At 34.8% G+C, this 17,170-nt stretch overlaps 1 protein-coding gene across 10 annotated transcripts in view; it reads left to right on the top strand.

Annotated features, from left to right (window-relative positions):
• Positions 1 to 17,170, top strand: part of OXR1 (oxidation resistance 1) — a 592,053-nt gene that overhangs the window by 542,584 nt on the left and 32,299 nt on the right. For all 10 annotated transcript variants that reach the window (XM_069081337.1, XM_069081335.1, XM_069081336.1 and 7 more), the window contains 2 exons: positions 4,692 to 4,860; positions 11,800 to 11,956. In XM_069081337.1, the coding sequence (XP_068937438.1) occupies positions 4,692 to 4,860; positions 11,800 to 11,956 (326 nt within the window). The remainder of the gene's footprint in view (positions 1 to 4,691; positions 4,861 to 11,799; positions 11,957 to 17,170) is intronic.

Below are 17,170 nucleotides of genomic sequence, written 5' to 3'. Positions count from 1 at the left end.
GTAGAGGCTTTTTTTACTTAGGCAAGATGTAGAAATAGAAGGGACCTCCTAGGGCAACCCTTCATTTTACAGTTAAGGAAATTGGGGCCCAGAGAGGTTATGTGACTTACTCAGTTTACACAGGTAGTGTTAGTGGTGGAATTTGAACCCAAGTCCAGAGTTAGTGCTCCTTACATTCTGTAATATTGCCCCTCAGATGTAGGTTTGAAACTGTAATACTGCTTGTTTATTTTTAAGAAATGTCAGTTATATTTTTTTCAAAGCTTATAGAGTTGAAAGGATTATTTCATAGATGATAGGTAAGATCAAAATATCAGTTCTTTAGCCAAACACAAGAAATGGAAAAACCTTCATTTACATTTCAGCTTTTTAAAGTTCTCTATCTTTACTCACAAACTGCTAATAAATTCAACCCTTTAACTACACATGTGCAACCTATATTGAATTGCTTATCTTCCCAGTGGGAGCAGGTGAGGAGGGAAGAAGGGAAAAAATCAGGAATAAAAACAAATGTTTTTAAAAAACTTGCTTTTTACATGCAAGTGGGAAATAAGATATACTTATTTGGGCACTTGGGTATAGAAGTCCATCTTGCCATACTAGAAAGTTAGGGGGGTGATGGGGAAGATATAAAAGAGAACAGATTGGGGGAAGGGGTATTCAGTAGGATCGCTATTTTGGGGTGGGGGGTAGGGGAAAGATGGGGAGAAAAAATTGTAACTCAAAATCTTGTGAAAATGAATGTTGAAAACTAAAAATAAATAAATTAAAAAAAAAGAAATTCAACTCTTACTGAGTTATTCCTGTGTAAAATACATTTCTTTGGGCCTGGAACTTATTCTCCAAGCTGTAGCATCCCTAAATAGTGAAATCAAGGGTAGATAAATAAATGCAAGAATTAGCATAAAAATAATTTAGTTGACTATAATTACTCAACTTTTAGGGAGATTTTTATTTATATATGTTAGAATACATGCCTTTTATATCTCTCTGTTCTTTTCATCTAGATGCATCTCTGATAACCTGTAGTCCTCCAAAGCTTCATGTCTGTAAATACATAAATTCATGTGAAAGAGTTCCAGTTTACCCAAGGGTGACCCTGGAGTACTAGTTTTTGTTTTGTTTTGTTTTTTGGAGGGGGGAAGGCAAGGTCACACAGCTAGTAGGTATCGTGTCCTGAGGCCAGATTTAAACTCGGGTCCTCCTGACTCCCAAGACCAGTGCTATATCCATTGTATCACCTAGCTGCTCCTGGAGTACTATTATTGACCTGTCATACCTGTCAATCTTTCCTGTAAATAACTAAATCTAAGTCTGAACTAAAGATAAGCTAGTTTGTTTTATGTTCTTAGGAACTGGGATAACCTTGAACTGAATTTTCCAATGTATGAGTATCCCTGACCTACCTATATGCCTCTTTCAACAAATAAAAGCTCCTGGAGGGCATGAAGTATTTTATTCTTGTGTCCTCAGTGCCTAACACAGTCCCTGCATATATTAGGTCCTTAATAAATGTTTGGTGATTGATCACTTATCAGAAGTAAACAGATTTACAGGTCTGAGAGCTAGAATATGGAATTAATGACCTTGCTAGATTCACTTTGGTATCTTTGCTTTTGGTTTGTCACATTAAGGTGCAATTTTATTTTTGCCATTAAGGTGAATTTGAAAATTGCTTTTAATTTTCCTTATTTAATTTAGTGAAACATTGAGATCATACAGACTGGGTATGCAGTCCATATAGACCTATAGTTGGCTTCCAAAGTACTACATTTTAATTCAGTTAGAAGTTAGAAGAGGCAAAAACAACTTGATCCCACCCTTGATTTTCACCTCTTGCTTTGGGAATAGTAATAATCAAATGAATGGCAATAGTATGTAAAGGGCATGGCAGTGCCACTTATTAGCCATTCACTGTCCATGTAATGCTATAGACCCAAACTCTCTTCCTTAGCCACTTAATCTCCATGTGTGTTTGTTTCCCCCAGTTACACTGTAAACTTCTTGAGGCCAGGGAATATTCAATTTATGTTTGTATCCCCTATATCTTTGTTTAATGTCAAGCATTTAATAGGTACTTAGCAATTGCTTTTTGATTTATTTATTCATGAATTGTCCTGTTGAGTTCCTTGAATTATGACTACAGCTAGAATCATCAATATTTGTTTTTAAATTGTCTTAAGTGCATATAGGTGGCACAGTGAATACAGCACCGGCCCTGGAGTTAGAAGAAGACCCGAGTTCAAATTTGGCCTCTGACATTTAACACTTACTAGCTATGTGACCTTGGGCAAGTCACTTAACCCCAATTGCCCTGCCTTCCCTCTTCTAAAAAGAAGGCCAAAAAAAATTGTCTAAGAAGTGGGATTTCTTGGGTTACTAAGTAAGAGGAAAAAGCCGATCCATTTTTGTAGTAACTTATGGTATAGAAACAACAGCTATCAAAACCATAGTCGCTCTAAAACTTATAACTATTATACTAAAGTAGAAGCAAAATAATGAGTCTTTCCTAAAACATTTTCTTAATTTAAACAATAAAAAATGCTGGTATTTATATAGCACTTTATATATTGCAAACTTTAGGGTTGCAAAAGCACTGTGCACATATTATTAATATTACATTTCACATGTAACTTAATGTACTCATTAGTTCAGACTAAATAGCAAGCAGTCGTCAGATGCTTGTCACTAATTGGGAAGAATTGTCCTTCACTACTTTATGCTGACTCAAGTAGCTTCTCTCCTCTTTTTAAAATTACCTACATTCCCTGCCACATGGCCAGTTCTAATATTTTTCCAACTACACAGAATGACATTAAAATTGTTCAGGCTTATCCAGAACCAAAGATTTTGAAGCCCTATGTCTAAAACTTCAAAGGAAGATAGAAATCCCACATACAGATTTTCACTGCTTACTGAATCTTAATTGACCATGTAATGTAAATAATGTCAATATAATAATAATGTATTTGGGGAGAGGGGATATTGAACTACCAGGTTGAAATAGCTGTGCATTAAATCATATTTTTAATGAGAATAATAATAATTGCTATTTGTTTGGTCATTTTAGTTATGTCTGAGTCTTCATGACCCTATGGACTTTTTGTCCATGGGGTTTTGTTGGCAAAGGTAACTGGAGTGATTTGCCATTTCCTTTGTTAGAACTCTCCATTATGGTCTCTCTGTCTTGGGTAACACTGCAGGGCATAGTTCATAGTTTCACTGATCTATTCAACCACCTCTGCTATGACTAGGCAGTGATCCATAGGCAAACAGGTTATAAGTGACTCGCCCAAGGTCATCTACCTAGAAAGTTTCTGAGGCTGCCTTTGAAAGCCAACAGGCACTTTAAAGATCAAATGAAACAAGGTATGTAAAGTGTTTGTTTTAACATTTGTAGGAAGATTTTATTTTTCCATAATTTCATGATATAAAAAGAACAAAATATTCAGCTACCCTCGTCTTTAGTTTTAAAATAATAGCTAATAGTAACTAACTTATAGCATTTTAAGGTTTACAAAGTGCTTTCTTTACACACACATATTGTGTGTGTGTATATATATATACATATATGTACACATATTTATTTATTTTTTGCTTTTTGCAGGGCAGTTGGGGTTAAGTGACTTGCCCAAAGTCACACGGCTAGTTTTTGAGTTACGTGTCTGAGGCCACATTTGAACTTAGGTCCTCCATACTCCAGGGCTGGCGCTCTATTTACTGTGCTACCTAGCCGCTCCCTATGTACACATATTTTGTTCTCACTTCAGCCCTGTGGAATCGGTGGTGCTATTATCCCAATTTTACAGACAAGAAAACAGAGGCTTAGAGCTTGAGTTACTTATTTAGGGTCATGTAACAACCCTACTATCTAATTAAATATGAAAATATCAAGGGAAAAGAAGGTGTAATACATATAAAAATGGTTGGTGTTGAATATGTATTTACTATTATAAAACATTGGTTAACTGAAAAGTTCAGTAAATAAACATTCAGTTAACTGTGAATAAAACATTATATCTTTGGTTGTATAATTTTTAAATGTAGTATCCTAAAAGTTGAGAATATTGTAAGCCTTTCAGTTCATAAAATCAATATCCCAAGTTTCTGGAGCAAAAAGTTGTTGGGGAATTGTTTTGTTTTCAGTGATTTTTTTAAAAAAAGTTGGTTAAAAAGTTGTATGCAGGCACAAATATATACTCAGGCACCCATGCTTGTAAATTTAAAACTAAAACATACTTATTTTGGCACTTACTTTTAAATTTAGAAGGTAGAAGGAGATTACCAAATCACTTTAGAATTTTACCTTACGGAGCTTTTGCATACTGCGAAGAATCCCATTTCCCATTATGTGATAGTTTGTGTTGAATACCATTTTCTCGTATTTTTCTGAGTTCCATTTAAGGTCATGCAGGTGGGGAGGAGAGTGTGAAAAGATACCTCTGCCTTGTTTGTTTCTCACCCTTTTGTTGGAATGAACATTTTTCTATTTTGTCTGTTGGCTTCAGACCCCTTTTGAATACAAAAATGTAGGTCTTTGGACATCTCGATGGTCTTGGTTTACCTGTATATGAATTTTCAAAATGCCAGTTACTTGGGAGTTCTATTTAAATACCTAAGTGCCATTTAACAGATATTTGATAAATTATGTGGGATCATTGAACTTAAGCTTGTTTATTTCTCAATTATAGGATCAGGTTTTTTAAAAGAAAAGAGAAGACATCGATTGCATAAATTCTTATGTCTTAGAGTTGGAAAACCAATGAGAAAAACATTTGTATCTCAAGCAAGTGCCACAATGCAGCAATATGCACAGAGAGATAAGAAACATGAATATTGGTTTGCTGTGCCACAGGAAAGGTAAGGCAAGATTCACTAACAGACTTACAATGTTCCTCCAATTATTAAAACAATGACAGAGAGTATCCATAGCATTTTAGAACCAAATTAACTATCTGGGTTAAGTAATTCAAGTATCTGTGATTTCATTAGTAAGGATATTCACTCTCCTACAGAATATTGTCATTTTACTACAACTTAATGGATTATCTTTTAGGTTTCTAAAACAAACTTGTGACCGTGTGTGTGTGTGTGAGTGATCAGAATACCAACTTATCCTATTTTGGAGAAGCTTGTACCCAAGTTGGCTATGTGGTGAATTTTTCAGGACAGTAACTAACAAGACCATTGAATCTGGAAGGTTGTAATCTCTGTCAGTGAACACTAAATCCTTGAAGTATTGATAATGAAGACCTTAGCCAGTCTAGATCTAGTACAGAAACAGGCTGCCACTGGGCTTATTTTATTGTTTAAGTCTTTCATGGTTTTTAGGACCTGTCAGATCTTTGAACCCAGTGTGATAAATATACTGTGGTCAGTAAACAACCATATATTAATTACCTGTAATGTGGCAAGCACTGTGCTAGTGCTAGAGATACAAAGACATAAATGAAACAATCCCTGCCCTCAAGTAATACTCTATAGTGGGATACAACATATGTCCCTAAAAGTAGGTACAAAGTATAGATAGAATAAATACAGGTTATTTATTTATTTGTTTGTTTTTGGCTGGGGCAGCTGGAGAGAGTAGTAAAGCTAGAAATATTATCTACTTTTTCTGCTTCTTAGTGCAACATGCTTACATTTCTGATTTCATATTTAAAATGAAATATATTGATAATTGAGTGAAAAATAGTCTTTATTTGAAAAGTTAGCAAAACAAAAAAATACTTCCAAAGTCCTTAGAGCAAGAAGGGTTGTAGGATGTAATGTTCAAGAGATTTTAGAGCCCATTTGTTCCAACACTTTCAGTATATAGATGAGGAAACAGATTCAGTCGTGAAAATGTCTAGTTCACGATTTCACAGGAAGTAGCAGAATTCAACCTGAGCTCCACTGTTCTTGCTGTTAAACAATACCATTCCTCCTTAGGATCATCTGGTTGAGCACTCTTATTTTACAGATAAAAATACTAAATTCCAAAGTAGTTTAAGCAGTTTTCACAAGGGTATAAGCTAGAACTTAAGAATAGATTAATGTAGAAGGTGATTCTTGAGCTGTCTTAAAGGGAACTAGGTATTCTAAGAGTCAGATTTAAAGAGGAGTACATTCTAGGTGTGGGGGTGGCACAGAAGTCAGTGTATGAGCAGGAATAAAAAGGCCATATCAACTGGCCCCTGTAGAGAAGTAAGGGCAGTAACGCATAGCAAAGCTAGACAGACAGGTGGGGACTTGTTGTGAAAGGCTTTAGTTGCCAAACAGAAGATTTTTGTTTGTTCCTAAAGGAAATAGGGAGCTATTCAGTTTATTGAGTAGGAGTGACAGGGTCACCTTTGCACTTAATCACTTTGCTCTAGTACTTAGCACAGTGCCTGGCACATAGTAGGTGCTTAATAAATGTTTATTGAATTGAAGCAGGGAGACCAGTTAATTAGAAAGCTATTGCAGTAGTCCAACAAGAGGTGATAAGGGGCCGAAGTATTATAATAGCTGTGAGTAGAGAGAAGGGGACCTTTTTGGAAGATGATTTGAGATATATACAGCAAGATGAAGCAATTCATTGCACATTTAAGTGATGGAGTGAGAAGAAAAAGCTACCATTGAGATTGTAAAACTGTGTGCTTAGAGATATGTTGGTGTCCTCATTGGTTATAGGGAAGTGATTCTTACTAATAAAAAATAATCTGTTAAGAATAGCTCATTCTTTTGATAATCATATATATGTATATATATGCACACATATATATATACACACACATACATACATATACACATCTTTATATATGACCTATTTGTATGATCATTTGTCCCCAAGTCTCTCTCCCCCTTACACTTATCCCTACCAGAATTGAACCTTGAATTATTCCCATGGGCATTTCAAGCTAGATGTACTACCAGAGACATCTCAAACGGAACTTTTATGAAACTGAAGTCATTATCTCCATTCCATCCTTTTTGCCCCTTTACAGAACTTTCCTGTTTTAGTAGAAGGCCCTACCATTCTTCCATGATCCCAGGTTTGTAATTTCAGCAACATCTTAGATTACTGCCTCCCTCACCTTACATATCTGATCATTTGTTAAGTCTTGTTTACACTTCCCAGCTCTACTCTTCATCCTGCAGACTTTTCTACTTCCTTACTAGTAGCTTTTTTCACCCTGGAAATACCTCTACTCTACAACCCTCTTCTGATTGGCCAGTCCCTTGCCTAGACTACTATTTTATATGGTCCCTTGGCTATGCTGTCTTTACTCCTGCCTCTGTGTCTCACTCTGGACTTTTCTACTTCCTTGACAGCACCAGCCTTGACCTCACAGGAATATCCTTTGCTCTCTCTTCTTCCTGCCTTGTGTACCACCCCTGCTTATAGTAGCTTTTTGGATCTTCACAGTTTGTCTTTCCCCATTAGAATGTAAGCTCCTTGAAGGTAGGGTGTGCCTTTTTTTTAAACTTTCCTCTATATCCCCAGTGCTAAGAGCACTGTGCTTGATACCTAGCAAGGACTTTAATACTTTATCTTACAATTTTTTCTATACTCACAACCACCTTAATCCAGGTCCTCATCACTTCATGTCTGGACTGTTGTAATAACTTAGCTGCATGCTTCCTGTCTCTCTCATTCTGATCCAGCCTCCACACAACTATCATAGTGATTTTCCTTATATAGATGGGACCATTTCATTTTTCTACTCAGTAAATTTGAATGGCTCATGTTTACCATTCAGCTAAAATATGAACTCCTATTTTTGGTTTTAAAAAGCCAACTTAACCTTTCTTTCCAGCCCCATTATTACATTATACTTCTTTCTACATATTATGATGCTTCCATAATGGATTTTTTTTCTATTCCTCACTCATGACACTCCATCTCCCATCTGTTGCCTTTGCACCGTCTGGCTATCGCCCTATACCTACTTCTTCCTGGAATGTGCTCTTTCATTACTTTTGTCCTGTGAGTCTCTAACTTCCTTTAAGACCAACTCAATCAATACCTTCTCTGTGATACTTTTCATTGTCCCTTCCTTCCTAATTTTTTGAATTTATTCTGTGTATATATTTATTCTGTTTCTGCTTTTATATGTAGATGTCTCTCTCAGTAGAACATACATCCTTTGAGAGTAGGGATTGTTTCATTTTTTGTCACTGTATTTCCAGTGCCTACTAAATGTTTGCTAATTAATCTTGATAAATTCTGTATGTATATATGCATAGTAGTTATAGAATCATTAATCTAGAACTAGCCTTTTAAGCCTTGTTTTATAGTTGAGGAAGCTGAAGCCCAGGAATATTGAGTAACTTGCCCATGGTCACACAGGTAAGGTAGTAGAGGGGATAGTATGGGATATAAACTCAGGCCTTCTGAATCCAAATCTTTAGTGTATTTTTCAGACTCTGTTCATGATTCAACAATATGAGTATGTGTCTAATTAATGTTTAAGGCATTATTCTGACTTTTTATCAAATAAAGTTGTATCAGTCACTATCCTGGCCTCCAAGGAATATCTGATATTGGAAAGGGGTTGATATAAATATCTGTAAGGCAGATTATTATAAACTATGTGTTATATAAATACAAATAAGATTCTTTTAGCTTCCAAAGTAGTTTCTTAATTTTCCATTGTACTTTTCCTCATACATGGATTCATCTTTTCTGTTGTTGTTGATTAATCCTTTTGTCCTCTGGATGCCTAGGTTCTATTGTCTTTTATCTATTGTTCTACTTAGGAGATCATAAGACTGAAACTGGAAAAGGCGTAGTTTTTCTTTACTGTAATTCTTTGTTAGAAGGAAGGACATTTTGGGAGGGGAGGGGATTTTGGGGATTGGTAGTGGACTTTAGTGATAATGATTAAAAACACAAGAAAGTGTAACAGTGAAACAGTTTAAAGATAAAACAGAAGGGAGCAGAAGAACATTCTGAAGAGGACAGAAACAAGCAAAGGTACTATGGGTCCAGTCATGTTAAATTTTATATATGTGTACACACACACATCTCTATAAGTAGAACTCACTTTGAGCATTAGATTAAAATTTTCATATACTGTTCCTCATTGTATATGGAAACATGAATGCATACTGTTGATTTTTGTTTTTAAGTAGGAAAAATTTTTTCCTCTTTAAAAAAGTGGTTTAAAAGCCCCTCAGATTTTGCTTACTTTGACATTCCCTTTTTGTTTTAGTCTGTGTTTACATTTTAGGTGTTTAAATATTGACTAATGTTCATCTAGAACTAGCCCATTTAAGTAATGACTTTCTTAATTGGAGGTCATTAACATTACAAAGTGATAATTGAATATAATAGTGATGACTTGGTATTTTTGAGTACCTTTTTGATAATATTAATAACTGCCACTAAAAGAATTTAAATACAAAATGCGGAAGTTTTGGGTTCAGAACACAGTCTCTAACATCATACTGAATTGTTGACTATTATCTGACACTAGTCAGTTGATTGATATTATTACCATGTTAAATAATTATGACGAATAATGACATGTATAGTTAAAATCAATAGCTAACCCTCAAAATTCATTTTTATTAAAGGTTTCCACCTTCACAACCAGACTGTTTACCAAAATGAGTAACAAATCAGAGGGAAAAAGTACAGATTTTTATAATAGATTAGACGACTAATTATTGCATCAAAATGTCTATCTTTATATTGATTGATTTTGAAAGGTGAATATGCCAACTTTAATTTTATTTATTTTTCTTTCTAAAAGACCATAATAACGGTTTAAGACATTACATTTGTGTGTGTAACTTAGTTTAGTAGTTGGTTGGAGAATTGTGTCCAAATAGGTCATATGACTTTTCACAGAAGGGAAAAAAAAGCAATAGATTGTTTTCTTTGTCTTAGACTTTACCTCTAACATAAATGTTATTAATTATAAAGGAAGAATTCATAAGGTGATTCAGCACATCTCACTTATTATTCAACCCATCAAAATACTGTTGAAAATAATTTTAAAATTAATATGCTGCTAGTATTAGGTTATGTTTTCCATAAAGAAGGCATAGCATATGAAAACATACATTTTTGAAAGATTTAATCATATATTTTCTAAATAGTAATGTTATTGTGGCTGACATTTTCAGTTCTCTCTCACTTACCAAATGTTAATAGATAGGTTCACTAATTCGCAATGGTAAAAACTAAAAAAAAGAATTGTTCATAATCAGGAATTTTTGCAGAAATTTATCTTCTTTGTTTTATTTCATATGGTCAGTGTTAAAATGAGTTTAAATTCCCAGGTTAATAACTTAAAATTTTTCCAATGTAGTTTTAAGGTCAGAATTTTCTATGCTGCTTTCACACTTCTCTCTTCCCTCAGTTGTGAAAGTAAGGAAAACAAAACCCATTTCAAACATAATACAGAAAATTTAAAAACATTCTTTATTGGCCATGTCTACCCACCACATAACTGAAGCAAACAAAATATAAGCCTTCATCTGTTCTCCAAATTCCTTTACCTTTCTATTTGTGTTGATAGCATGCTTTGCTATTAATTCTTTGTGTTTTGGTCTTTGTGTTGATCAGAGTTCCAAAGTTTTTCACAATTAATTTTCTTTACTATATTGTGTTTACCATGTAAATTTTTCTATTGATTATGTTCATTTTGTATAAGTTTATTCAAGTCTTTTTGCTTTTCTGTGAAACCATCCCCTTCATCATTTGTTAAAGCACAAGACTATTCCATTATTTTGATATACCATACCTTGTTCAGCCATTTGATGTATTTCTCCTGTTTCCAAATTACTTGCCATCACAAAAAGTTACTATAACTATTTTCTGTACATATGGGGGTCCTTTTTCTCTTTAATCTCTTTAAGGTATCAACCTATTGGTACAATCTCTGGATCAAAGGGTATTCACAGCTTAAATGCTTTTCCAAGTTGCTTTTCGCAGGGCTGAACCAGTTCACAGTTCCACCAACAGTGTATTGATATCCTTGTTTTCCCACATCTGCTCCGTCATTTGTCATTTTAGGACATTTACTTCAGCAAGTTAATTCATATATTTCCTTGAGTATATGACAGGTTAGTCATAAAGATTGTGTTAATGAATCACATGAGAGTATCTTTCTGTATAGTTCGTACTTCCTCACCTGCACCCCTGGAATGAGAAAGTGAGCTTATACAGAGGCAGTTGCAAAAGTTTACAGGTATCATACTCCATTTAATACTTGCAATATTGTGGCCAAACTGTCAGGAAATTGAGGAGAGAAGATAGAGGAGACATCACATGCTGTTGGCAGTTAATTGGATGTCTGAGATATAGTTAGATTGATTTCAGTGCCTTACAGACTTAGAGCATTGTAGAATGTTAGAAGGGACATTAACTAGCTATTTCAAATTGTCTCTTCACCCCACTGAGGCCTAAAGAGGTGAAGTGACATGCTAAGGTAAGTGGCAGAGATGTTACTTGAAGCTAAACTCTTCTAAAGTTATCCAGCACTCTTTTAAACAGCTCCTTAAACATGTAAAACTGTTTCACTTATTTTTAACTTTCATCTAGGCAGGTAGTATTTTTGGGGGTTTTTTTTGGGCAAGTAGGGATAAGTGATTTGCCCAGGACCACACAGCTATTAAGTGTTTTGAGGTCAGAGTTGAACTTGGGGCCTCCTAATTCCAGAGTTGCCTTGCTGTCTCTGCAGATTGTATTTTCAATGTATATTCTGCACCTAGAGAATTTTCATGTCTGATTTTAATTTCTGAGGGAATTTCACTTTAGATATTAGTAGAAGTTAATGTGAGTAATTCTAATGACATCAGTATCTATTGTGCTTAACTTAATAGGACAGATCACTTATATGCATTCTTCATTCAGTGGAGTCCAGAAACATATGCAGAAGATACTGGTGAATTTACTAGAGAGCCAGGATTTATAGTAGTAAAGAAAATTGAAGAACCTGAAACTACTGATGATTCTGAAGCTGCAGCCAGAGAGTGGGAGGTAAGGAAAAATTTCAAGACACTAAAATTAATTGTTTTACTTTCCATGGCTGTAAAGTATGGAAGTTCAAATGAATTTAGCAGATAACTATCTTTTAAAAAGTTATATTTATTATTATTGTGTAGTTGTTTAATGAGTAACTTAATTTAATACACTTTATTTTGGTTTAGTTTTTTTCCCCCTTATTCTTCCTTTTCTCTAAACTCTGATTGGATAACAGTATAGCACTTAAATTGCCTCCTGAATTTAAGGATATTCCGTATTTCGGGGGAGAAAATAAGAATAATATCAACCACTTTATTGTACCAATTATTATTTTCTCTCTTTTAATGAACTAGATTTCTAATAATGATGGATTCTAATCACTCATTTAACAAGCCTTTATTAAGTTTTTTCTCAGGCAGTATGTTAGGTGCTAAACATGCAAAGAGAATGGCTACGATCTAACAGCCATTCAATTAATTAACCTTCCTTTTAAGTCAGTTAAACTTAACATACTGATATGGAAGAAAGAAACAGGCAGAATTTTTGCAAAGTCATTAAAAAATTTGTTTACAAAGGAGTTTCTTTATAAGGAGTAAAAAATTTGTTGGTTATCTGCATGTTAACATCGTTAATCAATATCACATATAGTAAATACCTGACCCACCTGTGGGAAATGAGATTCCCATGTTCCTAATCATTAAGGAAATTTATTATACAAAGTTAATCTTAAGAGTAGACATTACTAATTTGAAAATGTAAATTTATTATTATTGACTGTTTTGGGACTAACAGAAACTTCTGTTGGATGACAGTCTTGTATTGTTTTGTTGCCTGGACTAATCTCTCATTGCTTGCTGCATTAGAAAATATACAGCAGATACTAAAATGTGGTGATAAATATGTGGTCAAAAGCCATTTATCTCATATATGTTAGTGCCACTATTTGTGTATGTGTTGACATTTATTTGTATTTTATATACTTAGTCTAATCACTGTATATGCATATTTATTTATACTTGTCCCCTCATTTAAAATCACTAATTTTGAGAATATTTAATTCCATTCTATTAATTGTATGTACCATAAATATCAAATAAGAGTACATCATCAAATGTTGTAAATATTTGTCATATTTTTAATTAGTTAAAATACTTTTAAAGGTTCTTTTCCCCCAAAAAAGGCACTGATTGCCTTTATGTGCCACAGAGCTTAGCTTACTGATTGTTTATATTCATTTTGATGTAGTTTTTTTTTTGTCTTTTTCATGCAGAAGATATGACTGTAAAGAGGCTTGCCTTTGAGTGGAGAAGGGACAAAAATGTTGTTTTAATGTACATGTAGAGAAAAGGGAGGGATTTAAGATGATTTAGAATTATGATTAATTTTCAGTCCATTTGTCAATGTTTAGACCTTATAAGCTTTGGAGATCATTTGGTATTTTGTTTCACTTTCAGAACAATCACATATTTGGAGGGGAGAGGTTGTGTAGACCTATCTTTCAGTTTTGTCTCCCTATATTCCCTGCTACTGGCAAGAGTGAAGTTAAATATGATAAATATTTGTTGAATTCTCATGCTATCACAAGGGTGCTATTTGACTTTATACCAAAATGACAAGAAGTGGTAGCAGTTCTAGGGTCATAAAGTCATGAAAAATGACTTGTTCTTGTTACTGACCTTGAACCATGTTTTTTCCACTGTACCATTATGCCTTTCTCCACATCGTGTCTGTTGATTTCTTTTGGATTTTTCTCCCTCCCTTATATTTCATGTCTGATCTGTTACCAACCCCTGTCTTCCACCATCACACTGTCTATTATATCTCTAGCTTCTCTATTCTTACATCTGTAGTACAGTTCTGTATTATCACTGGATATTTATTGCCTGGACTATTTATTTAACAGCCTTCTCTATTTAGCCTAACCCTTCACATTGTTCATCCATCTGGTTATGTAATTTCCTTGCTTAGAAATCTCCCAACAACTCTTTGTTGCCTCCTGGGTAAAGTTCACCTTCCTCTTACTGGCCTCCCAGGCCTACACTACACACCACTTTTCAACTTCATGTTGTTCCTATCTGCACATACAGTCTTCAGGCCAAAATGCATCACCTTTATCCAGAACACACCCTGCACTCTCCATTATTACTGGTGTGACTTCATTCTTTTCTTTGACTGTTTTCCCTTGAACCTCACTTAGTGCATTTTTTAAGATGAATTGTAAAACCTATACTGAGCTGTTTTCTTCCAAGTTTACCCTGGTACAAAGGATTCCTTTAAGTGTGTCAGTTTCAAATGGCTTCCTGGTCAACTTAAAGTTGTAATCAGTATACTTATACCTGGCCTCACTGGAGAATGGAATTGTATTCCTAGAATGATTTTTTTTTTATTAATTGAAGTTAACTTCTCCAAGTGATAAAATCATCATTATTATTTTAATCATTTATGATGGAAATCTGACTGAAATGTATACTACCTTGTCCTATTGGCCTCAGTCTTGTTGTTTGTCCTTTGTTTTTGAAGAGGAGACTACTAACTTCTTGGGGTATGTTTTAACTTGCGAATGAATTGGATTTAAGTGGGACAGAGTTGCACAAAGCCATCCCCCTCACTCTCTCTTCTTGAGTCCTTAAAGTCCATTGTCAGGACAGAAGTCAAGACAGCTGGCAATGGTCTGGGATGCTGTGGGTGACCTTGGTGTGTTTGATGTCTGACCAAGTGATAAGCATGCCATAGTGTTTTGTTTCAGCTGTCTTCATGACTATTGGAACAAATTGTTGTCATCCACCCATTTTGCCAAGGGAAGGTCTTCACATGCTTAGGACAGACATTCATTCTAACTCACTGATGAGTTTGAGGCCTTTTGCTTATCCTCAACCAGGTTTAGCCTGTTTGCAGAGATGATATGGTGGCTGTGCATACTGGTTTCTTGGAGCGACAGGTAAGAGTTGCATGAATCAGGTGGATACCAAAGGTGGATGAGCAGCCCTGAAAAGGATTCTCAAGCCCTCACACCAGGTGCCAATTCTCCTGATCATCCCATACCTTGCTGCTTTTTACATGTATGATGTTAGACAAGTCAGTTAAACTTACCAAGCCTCAGTTTTTTCATTTCCTTAGCATGAAGGAGATTGGAGGGTTGGGGGAATGGACAAAGATCCAGTAGCTATATGCAAGTATCTCTGTATGAAAGAGGGGTTAGACTGTTTTGTTTAGTCCTGGAAGTAAGGGGGTGAGGATAGAATTTGCAGGGGGATATATTTTGGCTTAATATGAGGGAAAATTTCCTAACATTTAGAACTGTTCAGAAGTGGAATGGACTACTTCAGAAGGTGGTAGATTATACATCATGGAGGTCTTCAAATGGTATCCAGAGACCACTAGTCATAGGTGTTGTAGATAGGATTCCTATTCAGGAATTGTGTGGCTTCATTGACCTCTGAGTTCTCTAACAATTGATATTTTGTGATTCTGTGACCCTTTCCTAGCTCTGGGTTAAGTCTCAGTTGCATTACCCATAAACATTTATAGGTTTTCAGTTCCAGGGCATAACACTAGTGCTTGGAGATGAATAGGAACAGGGACCCTGGTCATAGTTCCAGGGTGGAAAAGAGAGTCTGTGGTTGCTCACAAGGGAGTAGATGTGTTGATCCAAGGCAGAAAGGAGCACTAGTGCTTGTGCTGCAGGGAATTAGGGAAATTGGTCACCATTCCAGGACTATGAGGCTCTCAAACACTTCTGGCTACAGGGGAACAAGGTTCCTTCCTGAGTAAAGACCAGAGAACAGTTCAGGAAAGCAATCTCCTTAGATCATTCCACCTTGGAAGCACCAGAAGTATACAGACTCCCAGAACTAACTGAAAATAGCAGCACAAAAAAACTTATGCCTGGGACAGTACCTTCTCTACCTCAGGAGCAGAGCCCCACTTTAACATGAAGTTAAAAGTAAAAAAAAAAAAAAGACTGGGATAATGAACAAACATAAAAAAAGAACCTGACCATAAAAAGTTACTATCTTGACAGGGAAGGTCAAGACATAAATTCAAAAGAAAATGATACCAAAACAGCTAAAAACAAAGCCTCAAAGGGGAAAAATGTGAGTTGGACACAAGTCCAAAAAAATTCCTGGAAAAACTGAAAAAGGATTTTCAAAATCAGATAAGAGAGACAGAGGAAAAATTGGGAAAAGAAATGAAAGTGATACAAGAAAATCATGAAAAGAAAGTCAACAGCTTGGTAAAGGGTGTAAAAAAAGTACTGGAGAAAATAATTCCTTACAAGACAAAATTGACCAAATGGTAAAAGAGGCACAAAATTCCACTGAAGAAAATAACTCTTTAAAAAACATAATTGGCCAAATGGAAAAAGAAATACAAAAGCTCACTGAAAAAATAATAATTTAAAAATTAGAATTGGATAAGTGGAAGCTAATGACTCCACAAGACTTCAAGAAACAATAAAAGTCAAAACAATGGAAAAATAGAAGAAAATATGGAATATTTCAACTGAAAAAACAAAACAGTAACAGACCTGGAAAATAGATCAGGGAGAGAGCATTTAAGAATTACGGGATTACCTGAAAGCTATAATTTTTAAAAAGAGCCTTGACATCATATTTCAAGAAATTATCAAGGAAAACTACTCTAATATCCTAGAACCAAAGGGTGAAGTAGAAATGGAAGGATGGCCATTATTATTCAGCATTACACTAGAAATGTTAGCTATTCCAATAAGACAAGAAAAAGACATAGAAGGAATTACAATAAGCAGTGAAGAAATACAACTCTCACTCTTTGTAGAGAAATAAGAGAATCCTAGAGCATCAACTAAAAGACTGGTTGAAACAGTTAACAACTTAAGCAAAGTTAAAGAATGTAAAATAAACCTACAAAAATTATTAGCATTCTATATATTACCAACAAAGTCCAACAGGAAGAGGCAGAAAAACTCCATTTAAAATAACTGCAAACAGTATAAAATCCTTGGGCATCTACCTGCTGGAACAAGCTTAGGAACTATATGAACACAGTTACAAAAGACTTTTCACACAAATAAAGTCACATCTATATGAGTGAATAAATATTAGTCAGCCATGCCAATATAATAAAGATGACGGTTCTACCTAAATTTATTTATTCACTGTCCTACCAATCACACTATCAAAAATTATGTTATAGATCTAGAAAAGAACAGTAACAAAATTTAAGGAATCGATGAAAAAAAATGTGAAG

The sequence above is a fragment of the Petaurus breviceps genome, unplaced genomic scaffold, assembly GCF_028583685.1.
Source record: "Petaurus breviceps papuanus isolate PSGF00001 unplaced genomic scaffold, PetGlider_PUasm1.0 98, whole genome shotgun sequence".
Classification (NCBI taxonomy): Eukaryota; Metazoa; Chordata; class Mammalia; order Diprotodontia; family Petauridae; genus Petaurus; species Petaurus breviceps.
The sequence above is the reverse complement of the archived record's forward strand: the minus strand, read 5'-3'. Positions and strand labels throughout refer to the sequence as shown.